General features: G+C 45.8%; 1 protein-coding gene across 2 annotated transcripts in view; it reads left to right on the top strand.

Moving 5' to 3' along the window:
* LOC115197121 (junction plakoglobin) overlaps positions 1-14635 on the top strand; it is a 74509-nt gene that overhangs the window by 56807 nt on the left and 3067 nt on the right. For both annotated transcript variants that reach the window (XM_029758346.1, XM_029758356.1), the window contains exons 5-14: positions 1999-2237; positions 3406-3607; positions 4784-4928; positions 5064-5167; positions 5834-6172; positions 9779-9931; positions 11076-11195; positions 11373-11523; positions 12359-12480; positions 14124-14166. In XM_029758346.1, coding sequence (XP_029614206.1) covers positions 1999-2237; positions 3406-3607; positions 4784-4928; positions 5064-5167; positions 5834-6172; positions 9779-9931; positions 11076-11195; positions 11373-11523; positions 12359-12480; positions 14124-14166 — 1618 coding nt within the window. The remainder of the gene's footprint in view (positions 1-1998; positions 2238-3405; positions 3608-4783; positions 4929-5063; positions 5168-5833; positions 6173-9778; positions 9932-11075; positions 11196-11372; positions 11524-12358; positions 12481-14123; positions 14167-14635) is intronic.

The raw sequence follows: 14635 nt of genomic DNA, 5'->3' as shown, positions 1-14635 counted from the left end.
GCTCTAGGCTATGTGTTGTATAACGGCACAATCATCATTTTAATTTCGTTTTTTTTTTCCCGGGCTTGGGCTCATAAGCCTATGAGTGTTTTGAGTGAATCATCACCTTAGAAAGGCTGTCCATTTCCTTGTGTTAGGCTTTGAAACAGCATCCACAACAACCACGTTTACACTGTTTCAACCTGCTGTTGAACTTCTTTCTTCAAATTAATCATCACAGTGAGGTGAGTTTTAAAAGTATGCTAGGCCAACTGTTTTGATGATAAGTGTTTGATGTGTTTTTTCGAAGCATTTTAATGGATGTCAGAGTGGTTAGAGGGACAGCAGAGGCCTGAGTACCAGACCATTAGGACCTGATGGTAGTTTGCAAATTGGGTGCTACCAAATATGTCCAGAGGGCATAAAATGAGATTACTGTGACTCAATAGTCACGTGGAATTTTACTGTGGTCACGACTCATGACTGCCTGTGTGGCAGTAACATGGTCACTGCAACAGCCCAAGTCCACTCAGGGATTTCACAATGAGGCCAATGGTGACAGTTACAGAGTTTATTGGCTGTGATAGAGAAAACTGAGGATGGATCAACAACATTGTATTTGCTCCACAATACTAACCTAATTGACAAAGTGAAAAGAAGGGAGCCTATACAGAATACAAATATTCCAAAACATGCATCCTGTTTACAACAAGGCACTAAAGTAAAACTGCAAAAAATGTGTCAATGTTATGTTTGGGGCAAATCCAATACAACACATTACTGAGTACCAATCTCCATATTTTCAAGCATAGTGGTGGCTGCATCATGTTATGGGTACGCTTGTAATCGTTAAGGACTGGAGAGTTTTTCAGGATAAAACATAAACAGAATGGCGCTAAGCACAGGCAAAATCCTAGAGTAAAACCTGGTTCAGTCTGCCTTCCACCAGACACTGGGAGATTAATTCACAGTTCATCAGGACAATAACCTAAAACACAAGGACAAATATACACTGGAGTTGCTTTCCAAGAAGACAGTGAATGTTCCTGAGTGGCCGAGTTATAGTTTTGACTTAAATCTATGGGAAGATCTGAAAATGGTTGTCTAGCAATGATCAACAACCAATTTGAGCTTGAAGAATTTTGAAAATAATAATGGGCAAATGTTGCACATTCCAGGTGTGGAAAGCTCTTAGAGACTTACCCAGAAAGACTCACAGCTATAATCGCTGCCAAAGGTGCTTCTAGAAAGTATGTAAATGAGATATTTCTGCATTTCATTTTCAAAAAATGTGCAAACATTTCTAAAAACATGTTTCCACTTTGTCATTAAGGGGTATTGTGTGTAAATAGGTGAGAAATTGTTTTATTTAATCAATGTTTAATTCAGGCTATAACACAACATAAGTCAAGGGGTATGAATATTTTCTGAAGGCACTGTATCTCTTGTACTATAGAAGTACCATTATGTCCTTAATAGTGACATTGACTCTGTCACTGTTGTGTGCTGTTCCTCCTCACACTTGAGCACCGTCCTACTGACTAGCATTGAACCAGTTCCATGCTTGACTAGCTCCTACCTCTCTGTGACTGTGGCTGTGCTTGTCAAGGTCGTGACTGAGCCAGTTAGATTGGACACAGATTAGGACTACCCCAGAAACAAATCCTCAATAGGTTTATATTGTCATTTAACATCATTTCAGCTGTCCTTAAAGGATTCAGTGTACAACATTGCTTGTGTTGAAGCCTAGTTCTTATTATGATTGAAAGTCATGATGGACCCTAGTCCTTCTGTCTTCTACTCACAATTCAAGCTCAAGGCGTGGTCTGTTCCTGAATCTTGTTATCAATGCCTATGTTCAATCAACCAATGAATTGCTGAAGTGCAACGTTTGAAATCAGCTATGCCTTAAAGCCATGACCCTAAAGAAATGTGCAGACCTAACAATGGGTCCCAACCCAATGCCACCATTTTGCATGCACAGAAATTCACAATTATGCATTGTCTCATTCCCCACAGGTGGTGGTCAACAAGGCGGCCATGATCGTGAACCAGCTGACGCGGAAAGAGGCGTCTCGCCGGGTGCTGATGCAGTCCCCCCAGATGGTGGCGGCAGTGGTGCGGGCCATGCAGAACACGGGAGACATGGAGACAGCCCGTTGTGCTGCCAGCGTCCTACACAGCCTGTCCCACCAGAGAGAGGGCCTGCTCGCCATCTTCAAGTCCGGAGGCATCCCCGCCCTGGTCCGCATGCTCAGGTAGGAGAGGAGGGAGGGATTAGTGGGTGGATGGATGGATGTTGAGGGGTAGATGGGAGTGGATAGATGGAGGGAGGGAAGTATCGACAGATGTTTGGATAAATTCTTGGTAATGTGAAGGAGTAGGTATGGATGGATGGGTGGATAGAAGGATCGATAGATGTTTGGATACTTTTATGGTTAAAGTGGGGAATGGACTGGTTGGGGTGAATAGGCATGTATGTATGTATGTATGTATGTATGTATGGATGGATGGATGGATGGATAGTGATGGATTTATATTTTTATAGGCATCGTAGGTTGGTGGTTTGATTGGGAGTGAAGTAGTGAAAGATAGAGAGAGAAAAAGCAAGGGGGTGAAAGAGAGAAAAATATATACTCGTCAGATGAAATTCAATGTTAGAAATAAAGTGATTTAGGCACGCACTGTTCTGGCCTGTCTCTGCATCTGCAATTGTGTACGTGCTGTGTGTACTAATTTGTGTCTGTGTGTGTGTGTGTGTGTGTGTGTGTTTGCATGTATGCAAGCATGTGCGTGTGTGTGTGCGTGCGTACATGCTTATGTGTGTGTATCCCCACCACCATGTCCACAACTGCCTGCAGGCTAAGATATTAGCATATCACATCATTACCCATCCGAAATGAGGTGTCATGCTGTGCTCATTAACTTGGCCAAACTGGTCTGCACATCATTTCAACCTGACCACCAGGCTCATTTTAACTTCACGATAAGTGGTGGCCATTTTTCATATTTATTTCTCATAGAGGTAGAGAGTCTCTTTATCTCGGTTCACACAGTATAAACCCTGTATAACAGTCTAGGAGGCATTAGACAGAAACTAAATCAAGACATTTAATTAATTCAGACACATAATTCAGATAAATACAAATGGAAAAACCTACCTGTTCAAGACTGTCAAATAGGGACTTAGATGCAGATTCACGATAGAAAAATATGTGCTTTTTAATGATACAAAGAGCAGCAAGGGCATTTTTTTTTAACAAATTCAAGCAAATTAAATTCAGAGGGAACTAATTGGGAAAAGAAAGGTCATGCTAATTTCTCTCATACCTCCCTCTCTTCCTCTGCCTCTCTCTTTTTCTCAACCTACTCTCCCTATTTCTCTCCCTCTCCCTCTCCCCTCCCTCCCCTCTCCTCTTCCCTCAGTTCTCCCATGGAGTCAGTGCTGTTCTATGCCATCACCACCCTCCACAACCTGCTACTGCATCAGGAGGGAGCCAAGATGGCGGTGCGCCTGGCCGACGGCCTGCAGAGGATGGTGCCCCTGCTGAAGAAGAGCAACCCCAAGTTCCTGGCCATCACCACTGACTGCCTGCAGCTGCTCTCCTACGGAAACCAGGAGAGCAAGGTGTGTGGTGGGGGGGGGGGGGGGTCTTTGTGGATAATGCTTGAGCCATCATATTTGGCATAGTGGTATTGGCACGGACTACCTGCATCTTCACTGCAGCCAGGGGACTGTGTGTGTGTGTGTGTTGTGGTGGTTAATTTCTTTACTATCAATTGAGGAGAGACAAACTTATCATACAAGTCAGAGTTATACTTCAACTAAATCTTTATTCACTTATTAGTAAGAGAGCAGGTCAATACAACACACACATATAAAGTGAATCGATTGAGTACTCTACGTTAATGATGACTGGTCGACGAATCACCCTCAGATGATTCGTTGAGAGCCCCGAGACAAAGGTACAAAGGTCTTTTATAGCCAAGATACACCCCCTTCAGTCTACATGACAAACAACAGATGTATGGAATGGGTTACAAGGTGAAGATTTGTATGAAAGATACTTATAATTCACAGCAGACAGTATTTGATTGTGTAGAGACCAGGGTCTGGCCCTGGAGTCATCTCTCCCTGGTACCTTATAGAACAGAAACATTAACTCATGCTGTGGAATGCGGTATAACCCAAAGACATCATAAATCTTCCAGAGGCCCATCCTCAGTAGAACACACACAGATGAGAGTTCTAACAACCTGTTATTCTGTTGCATTAAACAACCCTGTGATGCAATTACAGCATTATGACATAATCTTGCAATTTTACTCACACAGTGTGTGTGTGTGTGTGTGTGTGTGTGTGTGTGTGTGTGTGTGTGTGTGTGTGTGTGTGTGTAGTTGCAGGTCTGGCACACTAAAAGGGATCACGCATAAGCGTGATCCCTTTTAGTGCCACCTGCAGCTGCACTGCAGGAGAGCAAGGGTGTATATGCACGTGATGTGTGTGTGTGTGTGCATGCACACATACAAGCACTCACACACTGTACATGTCCTTACCACTGGCTGCTTGCAGCTGCATTGGTGCAGCAAATGTAAAACCTTGTATGGTGTTAGTAATGTACCCTCTATTACATCAGTAATATGCTGAACATTAAGTGAATATAATTAAATCAAATACACATACTGCTATTATTACTCTAACAATCATATGTGAGACAATTCATAATGCAATGTAATGTAATGTCCAAACTCTGTAACGATATTTAATTGTATATGACAGTGTTTTCATTGTTATTCCTCTCAGCTTATCATCCTAGCTAATGGGGGCCCTGAGGGGCTGGTCTTCATCATGAGGAACTATAATTATGAGAAACTGCTGTGGACCACCAGCCGTGTGCTTAAAGTTCTCTCAGTGTGCCCTAGCAACAAGCCCGCCATAGTGGAAGCTGGTGAGTGTGTGTGTGTTTTTGGGGAGGGTGTGTGTTATGTGTGTGTTCGTACATATGTGTGTGTCTGTGCGTGTGTTTGTTATCTCATCCTTACCATAAAAGAGCCATTTAACCTTCCCTCTCTCATCCTTCCAGGAGGCATGCAAGCCCTGGGACAGCACCTGACTGGCTCCAGTCAGCGCCTCACACAGAACTGCCTCTGGACCCTGAGGAACCTGTCTGATGCTGCCACTAAACAGGTAAGAGGTCAGGAGTCCATTTTGAATCCGCAGAGACCGTACCATAGAGTAATACAGAGATAGTACAGAGTTTATAAAGACCAATGACTATATATATGAATGAAACTCTATAGACTCTATAGCGCATTGAAATCCAAATTAAGTCGGTTAAGATTGCGCCTCATGGAGATGTAACATGCACAGTTTGAGCTAATTCAGGAAGTGACGTTGCAGGCTAGCTCCGTGCTGCCCGCTTTCATTGAGTAATTCAAGTTGAAGGCCGAACAGGGTACGGCAGGCTGCCGTTCGCAAACTAAATTCTTCTCTGTGTGATTTTAAAATAATCGGTTCAAGGACATACTGTACATCTGGTGTGTTAGAAAAACAATTATTGGTACCATGATTGTCTTCAAAACATTTATTTATTTATATGAAGACGGACCACGAAGATTGACATTTTTCCATTCTCTATAATGGGAGATCCTGTTTTCTCCCGCGATCGGCCTTGAACTTCTGTGGCTTCAATGAGGCAGTCGTTCTCCCCTGTTAAAGACAGTACCATCGAGTTCCACAGAGACAGTAACATAGTTGGAGTTCTACAGTAAAACATATAATGAACAAACAAAGACAAATATAGAATTCTCAATCCCCGCCTCTCTTCCTACCTCCCCCGTTGTCTGTCTGTAGGAGGGTCTGGACGGCCTGCTGCAGGTGTTAGTGGGACAGCTGGGTTCGGACGATGTCAACATGCTAACGTGCGCCACAGGGATCCTGTCCAACCTCACCTGCAACAACTCCCGCAACAAGGCCCTGGTCACGCAGTGCGGCGGCGTTGAGGCGCTCATCCACGCTGTGCTGCGGGCCGGAGAAAAGGAGGACGTGGCCGAGCCCGCCGTCTGCGCCCTGCGCCACCTGACATCACGCCACCAGGACGCCGAGCTGGCCCAGAATGCTGTGCGGCTGCATTATGGTATTCCTGCCATTGTCAAGCTGCTGGGGCAGCCCCACTACTGGCCTGTGGTGAAGGTGAGGGGGGAGATAGTTGGTTGGGGAGGGGATGGGAGTGGGAAAGAGCTGAGAAAAAGGTATACTGTGCTTTTTTTGTCTGGCTCGTTGTTTACTGAACTTTGGTTAAGTTGAAGGTGAAGGATCAAAGAATTTGCAGGCTGGTTGTGGTTGTTTTGTCTGGCTTGAGTGTTCGGTTGTTTTTTTTGGTTGGCTGCTTTGTCTTTGTGATTCTTTTGTTTACCTAAATAACTGGTTGTGGTACATCCATTTGTCTACGTGTCTATATCCAGCAGCTGCAGTCAGTCTTCAATGATTCCTTATTTAACGGGCGCTTGAGTGAGGTTAAAATCATTGCATACAGCCACCACTCATTGTCCCCTTCTTTGCAATGTATGATGCGCTGTACATATTAATGCATTTTCTTTGAGGCTTTAATTGGAAACAACATGGCTGTACTATATAGGGCTCTATTTAATTTGCATTGCGGAAGTTCAGCTTTACAGCGTGGTTGAATGTTTAGTGGAGACTTTATTCATAGTGAACACTGCATATGTCGGCCCAATCAGAAATGTCCTCAACATTTCTATTGCGGAATCCGTAACACTTCAGCATTAGAGATCGACTAGAGCCCTTCATTTAGTTGGAAGTGTCGTTTGAAAATTGTAGTACTTTAATGAAGAATTACTTTTCAATTAAAGCAGGTCAGAGGGAATATTTTGGAGAGAGTGAGACCTGCATAGGGGATGAACTTGTTCACGATGCGAGATGTAGTGCAGGCAGGGTTCTGGGCTGTACCCCGAGGCAGGGCACAGGACGTGCCTCCCATAATCCTGCTGGGACAACACCCGCTGGCTCCCACTGTCACCTCTCTGGCTTTTTGTTTTTGTTTTTTGGAGAAAACGATGGAGGGAGGGAGGGAAAATACACAAAGATAGAGAGAGAGATAGAGAGAGAAAGAGAGAGAGAGAGAGAGATGCAGTATGTATCACACAACAATGTCACTGTGAAACAAGGATAACATCATCTGGGATTTGCAAGGCCGTCGCTGTCATTTTTTTTTGTTGCAATGAAAACAAGATTGGTTGGATTTTTCTCTGAATCCAGTGGCTACCTTATGCGTTTATATCAACGTGTTATTGTTTCATCAGGGAATAATGCACACCCATCTTTGACAGCAGGTAGATTTAAGGATAGCAAGTTAGTTACATGCTCAACTTGCCAGAATAATCAAATGAAGTAAATCATGCTAAAATGTCAGCCTAGTATGAGGGTAAACCAATATCTAGCATTATTGTCTATGCTATTGATATACAGTAGATATATTAAGATGATAGTAGGCATAACAGTAATATCAATAGTAATACAGTATAGCAATAGTTGGATACCAGTAATAGTAATATCAATGCTACATTATCATTGTTTTAAAAATACCACCTACCAATTAATGTCATCTTTGCTTTATGATTGGTAGTTTTCCTCTCTTATGATCTAGACAGTTAACTAGTATGATAAGGAAGGTGAGTTTCCCTTCCCCCTCCAACCCCGTGCTTCAGTGTCTGATTGGTTTCGAGATGCTCCTCTGATTCGCTCCCAGCAAGCAGCATCCGTGAAGCACGCTTGAATTCATGCCAATCGGATCAGAACCCTTCAATGGTTGAGTGTGCTTGTGTGTCTTGCCGTCCTGCTCTGTTCCCATGGGCACTGGTCCACAAGAATGGCCCTTTATTTTTACCCCGATGTGCACTAGCCTCTCTGTGTGTCGCGGTTGTGTCCCAATAGTCCATCGAGGTGTTCTTTCTTTGTGTCCTTTCCTTCAATTCTGATCTGAAAGTATTTGATGAGTGAGTAAAAGCACTATGGTAGGCAGCCATCTAGTCTTTTCTACCCGTCATATGTCTTAAAGGACAGAGGAAAGTAATCAATTTAAGAGTATTTGTACTCTCTGTGTGTGCATGTAGGCCTATGCATGTACACTTGACAAGTGGCGATGTGTGTCTTCATGACTCCAGTGACACATCTCCCCCATCTGTAGCACCAGGTAAACATGGACGTCTCTCGTCCTCTGCGCCAAGTGAAAGGAAGGTGCTGTGGTTTTCTAAGGCCTGTTGGTAGCCAGCTATCCATGTATTGGTACCTTGTTCCCGATTACTTGACCATGTATACAACACTTCCCATTTGGGGGATATTAGGCTTTTTGAGTTCATTAGCTCTGATTGACTAGTATTTAGTTCCCACACAAAGAACATGAATGACACACGCACAGACACTGCTCTCTCCCTCACATACACACACACGCACACACTGCTCTCTCTCTCTCTCTCCCTCCCTCACACACACACACACACACACACACACACACACACACACACACACACACACACACAGCTAGCTCCCTCACACACACACTGCTCTCTCCATAACACACACTCCTCTATCTCTGCCTCCTTCTGCTCTACGTCAGCCAGAAGGTCTCTCTGCACCAAACTGTGCCTAATCACTCATTTACGCCTTCTGAATTTAAATCTCATACTGTGGCGGAGTGTGTGTGTGTGTGTGTGTGTGTGTGTGTGTGTGTGTGTGTGTTTGTCCAAACCCATATGGATAAGCAGAGAGAGCCATATAAATATTTACCTGGGAATGCTGGAATGCACTCGTGTGTATGTTCATCCGTGACTGCGTACACATACATGTCTGTGCCTAAGCGGGATTTAATAATTAATTTACAGTCTGAATTAGCCAATCGTTCCACCGTCTCTCTCTCTCTCTCTCTCTCTCTCCTCTCTCTCTCTCTCTCTCTCTCTCTCTCTCTCTCTCTCTCTCTCTCTCTCTCTCTCTCTCTCTCTCTCTCCTCTCTCTCTCTCTCTCTCTCTCTCTCTCTCTCTCCTCTCTCTCTCTCTCTGTCTCTGTCTCTGTCTCTGTCTCTGTCTCTGTCTCTCTCTCTGTCTCTCTCTGTCTCTGTGTGTGTGTGTGCGGTACGGAGGCAGACGCTACAAGCCATGCCTGAATTTTCCTCCTGATCTGCACTCCTCATTGACAGACAGCAGGAAATGTGTGTGTGTGCGCGTGCGTGCGTGTGCATGTGTGTGTGTGGAGAATTAGGCAACCCGATCTCCATCACAGCACACACCAGTGGAGGATTCTCAATCCAGCCGGAGCTCTTTTAATAAAGGGGCTATTGTTATTTAATGATGTGAAATGAATGATGTGGTTTTTAATAGGGGACTTTATATAAGATGTTACTGGCCCCTGTTGGGGCTAGGGGTCGGGGTATGTGAAATGGGAGGAAACATCAGAGGACAGGGCAGGGTTATGGTAAGCCAGACCATCCTTTCAGGAGATGGCATCTCACGTTCTGTTAAATGTGACTGCAGTTACATTGCCGCAGCTTGCATCGCTTGCACAGTCGCACATATAGGTGTATATCTTATGCGTTCTTTCACATGAGCGCCACACTGCAGTGCCAAGTCCTTAATAGATGTGTACTGTATGCTTTCATACATGCACTCTCATAATCATGCAGTATATCATGTATTTGTGTATAAGGTATTGTAGCAGTAACAGAGATTATATTGATGCTTTTTCCATACAGCTACGTTCAACCCGCCTCCCCTCTCTTTCCCATAGGCCACGGTTGGTCTGATCCGTAACCTGGCCCTGTGCCCAGTCAATCAGGCCCCACTGAGGGATGCTGGAGCCATCCCCCGATTGGTCAACCTGCTGCTGAAGGCTCACCAGGACACCCAGAGACACGCCTCCAGTTCTCAGCAGACGTACCAGGTCAGTCACGACACCATTCAACACATAAGACTCTACTATCACAGGAATGACACTGTCATAATCCATAATGATAGAAGTTATGTCACCTTCACCACAAATATGCAAGTCACTCACAGTTACAGCACTTATACAGAGGGAGTCGCCTCCTTTGCAACCCACGTACCACGGATGAATCCACTCCATTACATGCTAGCCACATCACACAATCACCTCAGCCAAATACAGAATTCAAATACACAGAAGCACTCAAGGCAAACATTCTTTCAACACTTCTGCACATCAAATCACACAAATTCCAAGACTGCATTCTCTGTGTTTGAAACAGTTCCTCACGCTGTAAAACAAGTAGGTTGTATTTCAGACTCGGTAAAGGGGTGCAATGCGTCACACAGGGTCCCTGCTGGATAGTCCAGTGGGCAACACCATGCCACAGCTCCAGCACACGCCCCGTTCCAGACCTCTCCAACCCGGTTTAGGCCAGATGGCCTATAGGGAGACCCAGTGACAGAGATCCATTTCAGTCCACTGGCCCACTTTGAACTCTGAGCTGCACAACAAGACTCACACGCATAGACAGAGAGCTGCGGTTTGAGGGAAAATAGGAAATGTAGGCGGCGTTTGTGAGAGACAACCAGGGAGTTTTTCACTGATTCTCAGCAGAAGGTTGCAGACATATGCTCCCACCTGTTTCGGGTTTTCACCTGTCAGCTTTTTCCGGCAAGCCAAAAAGGATTACTAAGCACAACAGGCCCATTCCCCTTGCTCGTTGTCTGTAAATGGTTTACTTAAACATGAGGCAGGATACATACACGCCAATACACCCTCTCAAGTCTATTAATCATTTTACAGGGTTTTGAAGTGAGTGTCAAAGTTAATGGTGCCCAGCTGTTGTATTGTTAAGATTGTCAAACCAGCTTACGTGAAGTGGATCAGACACACACACACACACACACACACACACACACACACACACACACACACACACACACACACACACAAAAACACGCACACACACACAATGTTAAGTGCTGAAAACAAACCCATGCGTCAATGTATCATCCCACAGAGGATTCCACAAAGTTACACATACTACACACACACACACACACACACTTCCTAAATCTCTTCCCCACTCTCTTCCCAGGATGGTGTTCGTATGGAGGAGATAGTGGAGGGCTGTACAGGAGCCCTGCACATCCTGGCCAGAGACCCCGTCAACAGGGGAGAGATCGCCAGCATGCAGACCATCCCACTCTTTGTACAGGTTAATGTCTAGTACACCAAACTCTCAGTTGGTGTTGTATGCACTCGTGTGAGAGAGAGAGAGAGAGAACGTGGGAAAGAGAGTGAAAATAAGTGAGTGTGTGTGTGTACTTGTGAGTTTTGGTGTATTTCAGCAGATGTGTCTGAGCTCTCCCTCCCTCTCTCCATCCGTCCGTAGCTGTTGTACTCGTACGTGGAGAACGTGAAGCGCGTGTCTGCGGGGGTGCTGTGTGAGCTGGCCCTGGACAAGCAGTCTGCGGAGATGATCGACGCAGAGGGAGCCTCCGCCCCGCTCATGGAGCTGCTGCACTCCAGCAACGAGGGCATCGGTCAGTCTCGTCATAAGCAGCAGCTTACGCTTTAGTGGATTCTATATAGCACTTGGACTCTTGGACTTTCAACAAACAATCAAATGGATCTTCTTTAAAGACTTGGGCTTTCAAAACAGTCCCATATACTATACATACAAATAGACACACACACACACACGTGACACTCCTACACTCTTAGAAAAAAAGGTGCTATCTAGAACCTAAAAGGGTTCTTCAGCTGTCCCCACAGGAGAACCCTTTGTAGAACCTTTTTTGGTACTGGGTAGAACCCGTTTGGTTCCAGGTAGAACCCTTTTGAAATCCATGTAGAACCCTTTCAACAGAGGGTTCTACATGGAACCAAAAAGGGTTCTCCTGGGAACCAAAAAAGGGTTCTACTATGGGGACAAACAAAGAATCCTTTTGGTAAACCTTTTTTCTAAGTGTACACACAAGTCTTCACAAACAAACACACCATAAGCCACACTTTATTTTATCTCTCTTTCTCTCGCTCTCTCTCACAAGCATATGCACACAGACCTCTTACAAACAAATATGACCTCTTTCTCTATCTCTCCCTGGGCTCTCTCCATCTCCTTTTAATAATGTGTGCTGACTAATCAAACATGACTCTCTGTCTCTTTAAATTTCTCTATATCTCTGCCTCCCACCTCTCTCTGCCCATCTCACTTTCTCAATGTTTCTCAATGTACCCCATTAGCATTTTGAGTACTCATCATAACTGTCATAGCATAGAGGCAATGACAAACAACCTCTTGATATCTCTTCCTTATTCTCGCCCTCTTTCCCCCACTCCCTCTTTCCATGTCTCTCCCGGACCTCTCCCTCACAGCCACCTATGCGGCAGCCGTTCTCTTCCGTATCTCGGAGGACAAGAGTTCTGACTACAGGAAGCGTGTGTCCGTGGAGCTCACCCACTCACTCTTCAAACACGACCCTGCGGCCTGGGAGATGGTAAGCCTCTGCCTCTGACGCCGCCTATAGCCTGGGAGATGGTAAGCCTCTGCCTCTGACGCCGCCTATAGCCTGGGAGATGGTAAGCCTCTGCCTCTGACGCCGCCTATAGCCTGGGAGATGGTAAGCCTCTGCCTCTGACGCCGCCTATAGCCTGGGAGATGGTAAGCCTCTGCCTCTGACGCCGCCTATAGCCTGGGAGATGGTAAGCCTCTGCCTCTGACGCCGCCTATAGCCTGGGAGATGGTAAGCCTCTGCCTCTGACGCCGCCTATAGCCTGGGAGATGGTAAGCCTCTGCCTCTGACGCCACCTATAGCCTGGGAGATGGTAAGCCTCTGCCTCTGGCGCCGCCTATAGCCTGGGAGATGGTAAGCCTCTGCCTCTGACGCCGCCTATAGCCTGGGAGATGATAAGTCTCTGCCTCTGACGCCGCCTATAGCCTGGGAGATGGTAAATCTCTGCCTCTGACGCCGCCTATAGCCTGGGAGATGGTAAGTCTCTGCCTCTGACGCCACCTATAGCCTGGGAGATGGTAAGCCTCTGCCTCTGACGCCGCCTATAGCCTGGGAGATGGTAAGCCTCTGCCTCTGATGCCGCCTATAGCCTGGGAGATGGTAAGTCTCTGCCTCTGACGCCGCCTATAGCCTGGGAGATGGTAAGTCTCTGCCTCTGACGCCGCCTATAGCCTGGGAGATGGTAAGTCTCTGCCTCTGACGCCGCCTATAGCCTGGGAGATGGTAAGTCTCTGCCTCTGACGGCACCTATAGCCTGGGAGATGGTAAGCCTCTGCCTCTGACGCCGCCTATAGCCTGGGAGATGGTAAGTCTCTGCCTCTGACGCCGCCTATAGCCTGGGAGATGGTAAGTCTCTGCCTCTGACGCCGCCTATAGCCTGGGAGATGGTAAGTCTCTGCCTCTGACGCCGCCTATAGCCTGGGAGCGATCAGTACAGGGATCAGTAGTGGCTGGCCCTGTTTGAACACCTTTAAGTTTCATCTCCTTTGTCTTTAGGGGCTTGACTGGCCTCCACCCTTGGATTGCTTTAAACCAATCCAATATTTCTCAGGTTCATTGCTTCAGGGAAGAACTGTAGCAAATTCAAAATACACACCACAACACAGTCGATACCACTCAGTAATCAATCTGTATGTTTACCTTCCATGCTTGCATTACTATAAGAAAGAATACCCGACAACTAACTCTATCTAGTGTTTGTACATGATTTCAAAACCTGCATGCCTACTACGCTAAGTATCTCCGAGCCCCACACATCGCCACAGGCTCCCAAAGCTCATTGGATAATTACCACTATCGAGGCTCACCGATTGGATTAGTGGCAGATCTGGCCCAGATGTTAATCAATCACATCGAGCCGGGAACCTGCTGACTCATCAGGTTGTCAAGGGGAAAGGAGACAGGGAGGCCCAAAGCAAACAGGTCTACTGTTTACACTACATCCGCCATGAGGAAGTATCGAATTCCAAAGGGATAGATTTACTGACTGAGCGTCGTTGGCACCAGGTATAAAGTCAACGTCTACCTCTGTTGTTTTTTTAGAAGGGGATCGGTGAAAGTATAGTGTTTTGAAGTTAGAATGGTACAGATTTACATGAATATTTCTCAATCTCTCTCTTTCTCTCCAGGCCCACAATGCTGTACCCATGCAAGCTGCGTACTTGGCAGATGGTGAGTGTGGACCAGTCCAATCGTACAATACACCAATGTACACAACTATTGTATACTATGCTAGATTATAAACCAGGTGGTTCAAGCCTTGAATGCTGATTGACTGAAAGCCGTGGTATATCAGACTGTATACCATGGGTATAACCATGGGCGTTTGCGGTATATGGCCAATACACCACGGCTAAGGTCTGTATCCAGGCACTCTGCGTTGCATCGTCCGTAAGAACAGCCCTTCGCCATGGTACATCAGCCACATACCACACCTCCTCAGAACTTAATGCTTAATTATACTACTGCAATGAACATCTTACATTACACTACTGCGTTTCACCCCCAAAAAAAGGCAAGAGCGAGATAGATCACAGACCAGAAGACAGAGAAGCAGAGATGGATTGACACACACGGATTGAAATGGATTGACACACACACACACACACACACACACCAGAGTCAGACCTCATTTAGGTTA

This window comes from Salmo trutta, chromosome 1 (genome assembly GCF_901001165.1).
Source record: "Salmo trutta chromosome 1, fSalTru1.1, whole genome shotgun sequence".
Taxonomy (NCBI): Eukaryota; Metazoa; Chordata; class Actinopteri; order Salmoniformes; family Salmonidae; genus Salmo; species Salmo trutta.
Note: the sequence above shows the minus strand (reverse complement) of the source record. Positions and strands in the feature narration are given on the sequence as shown.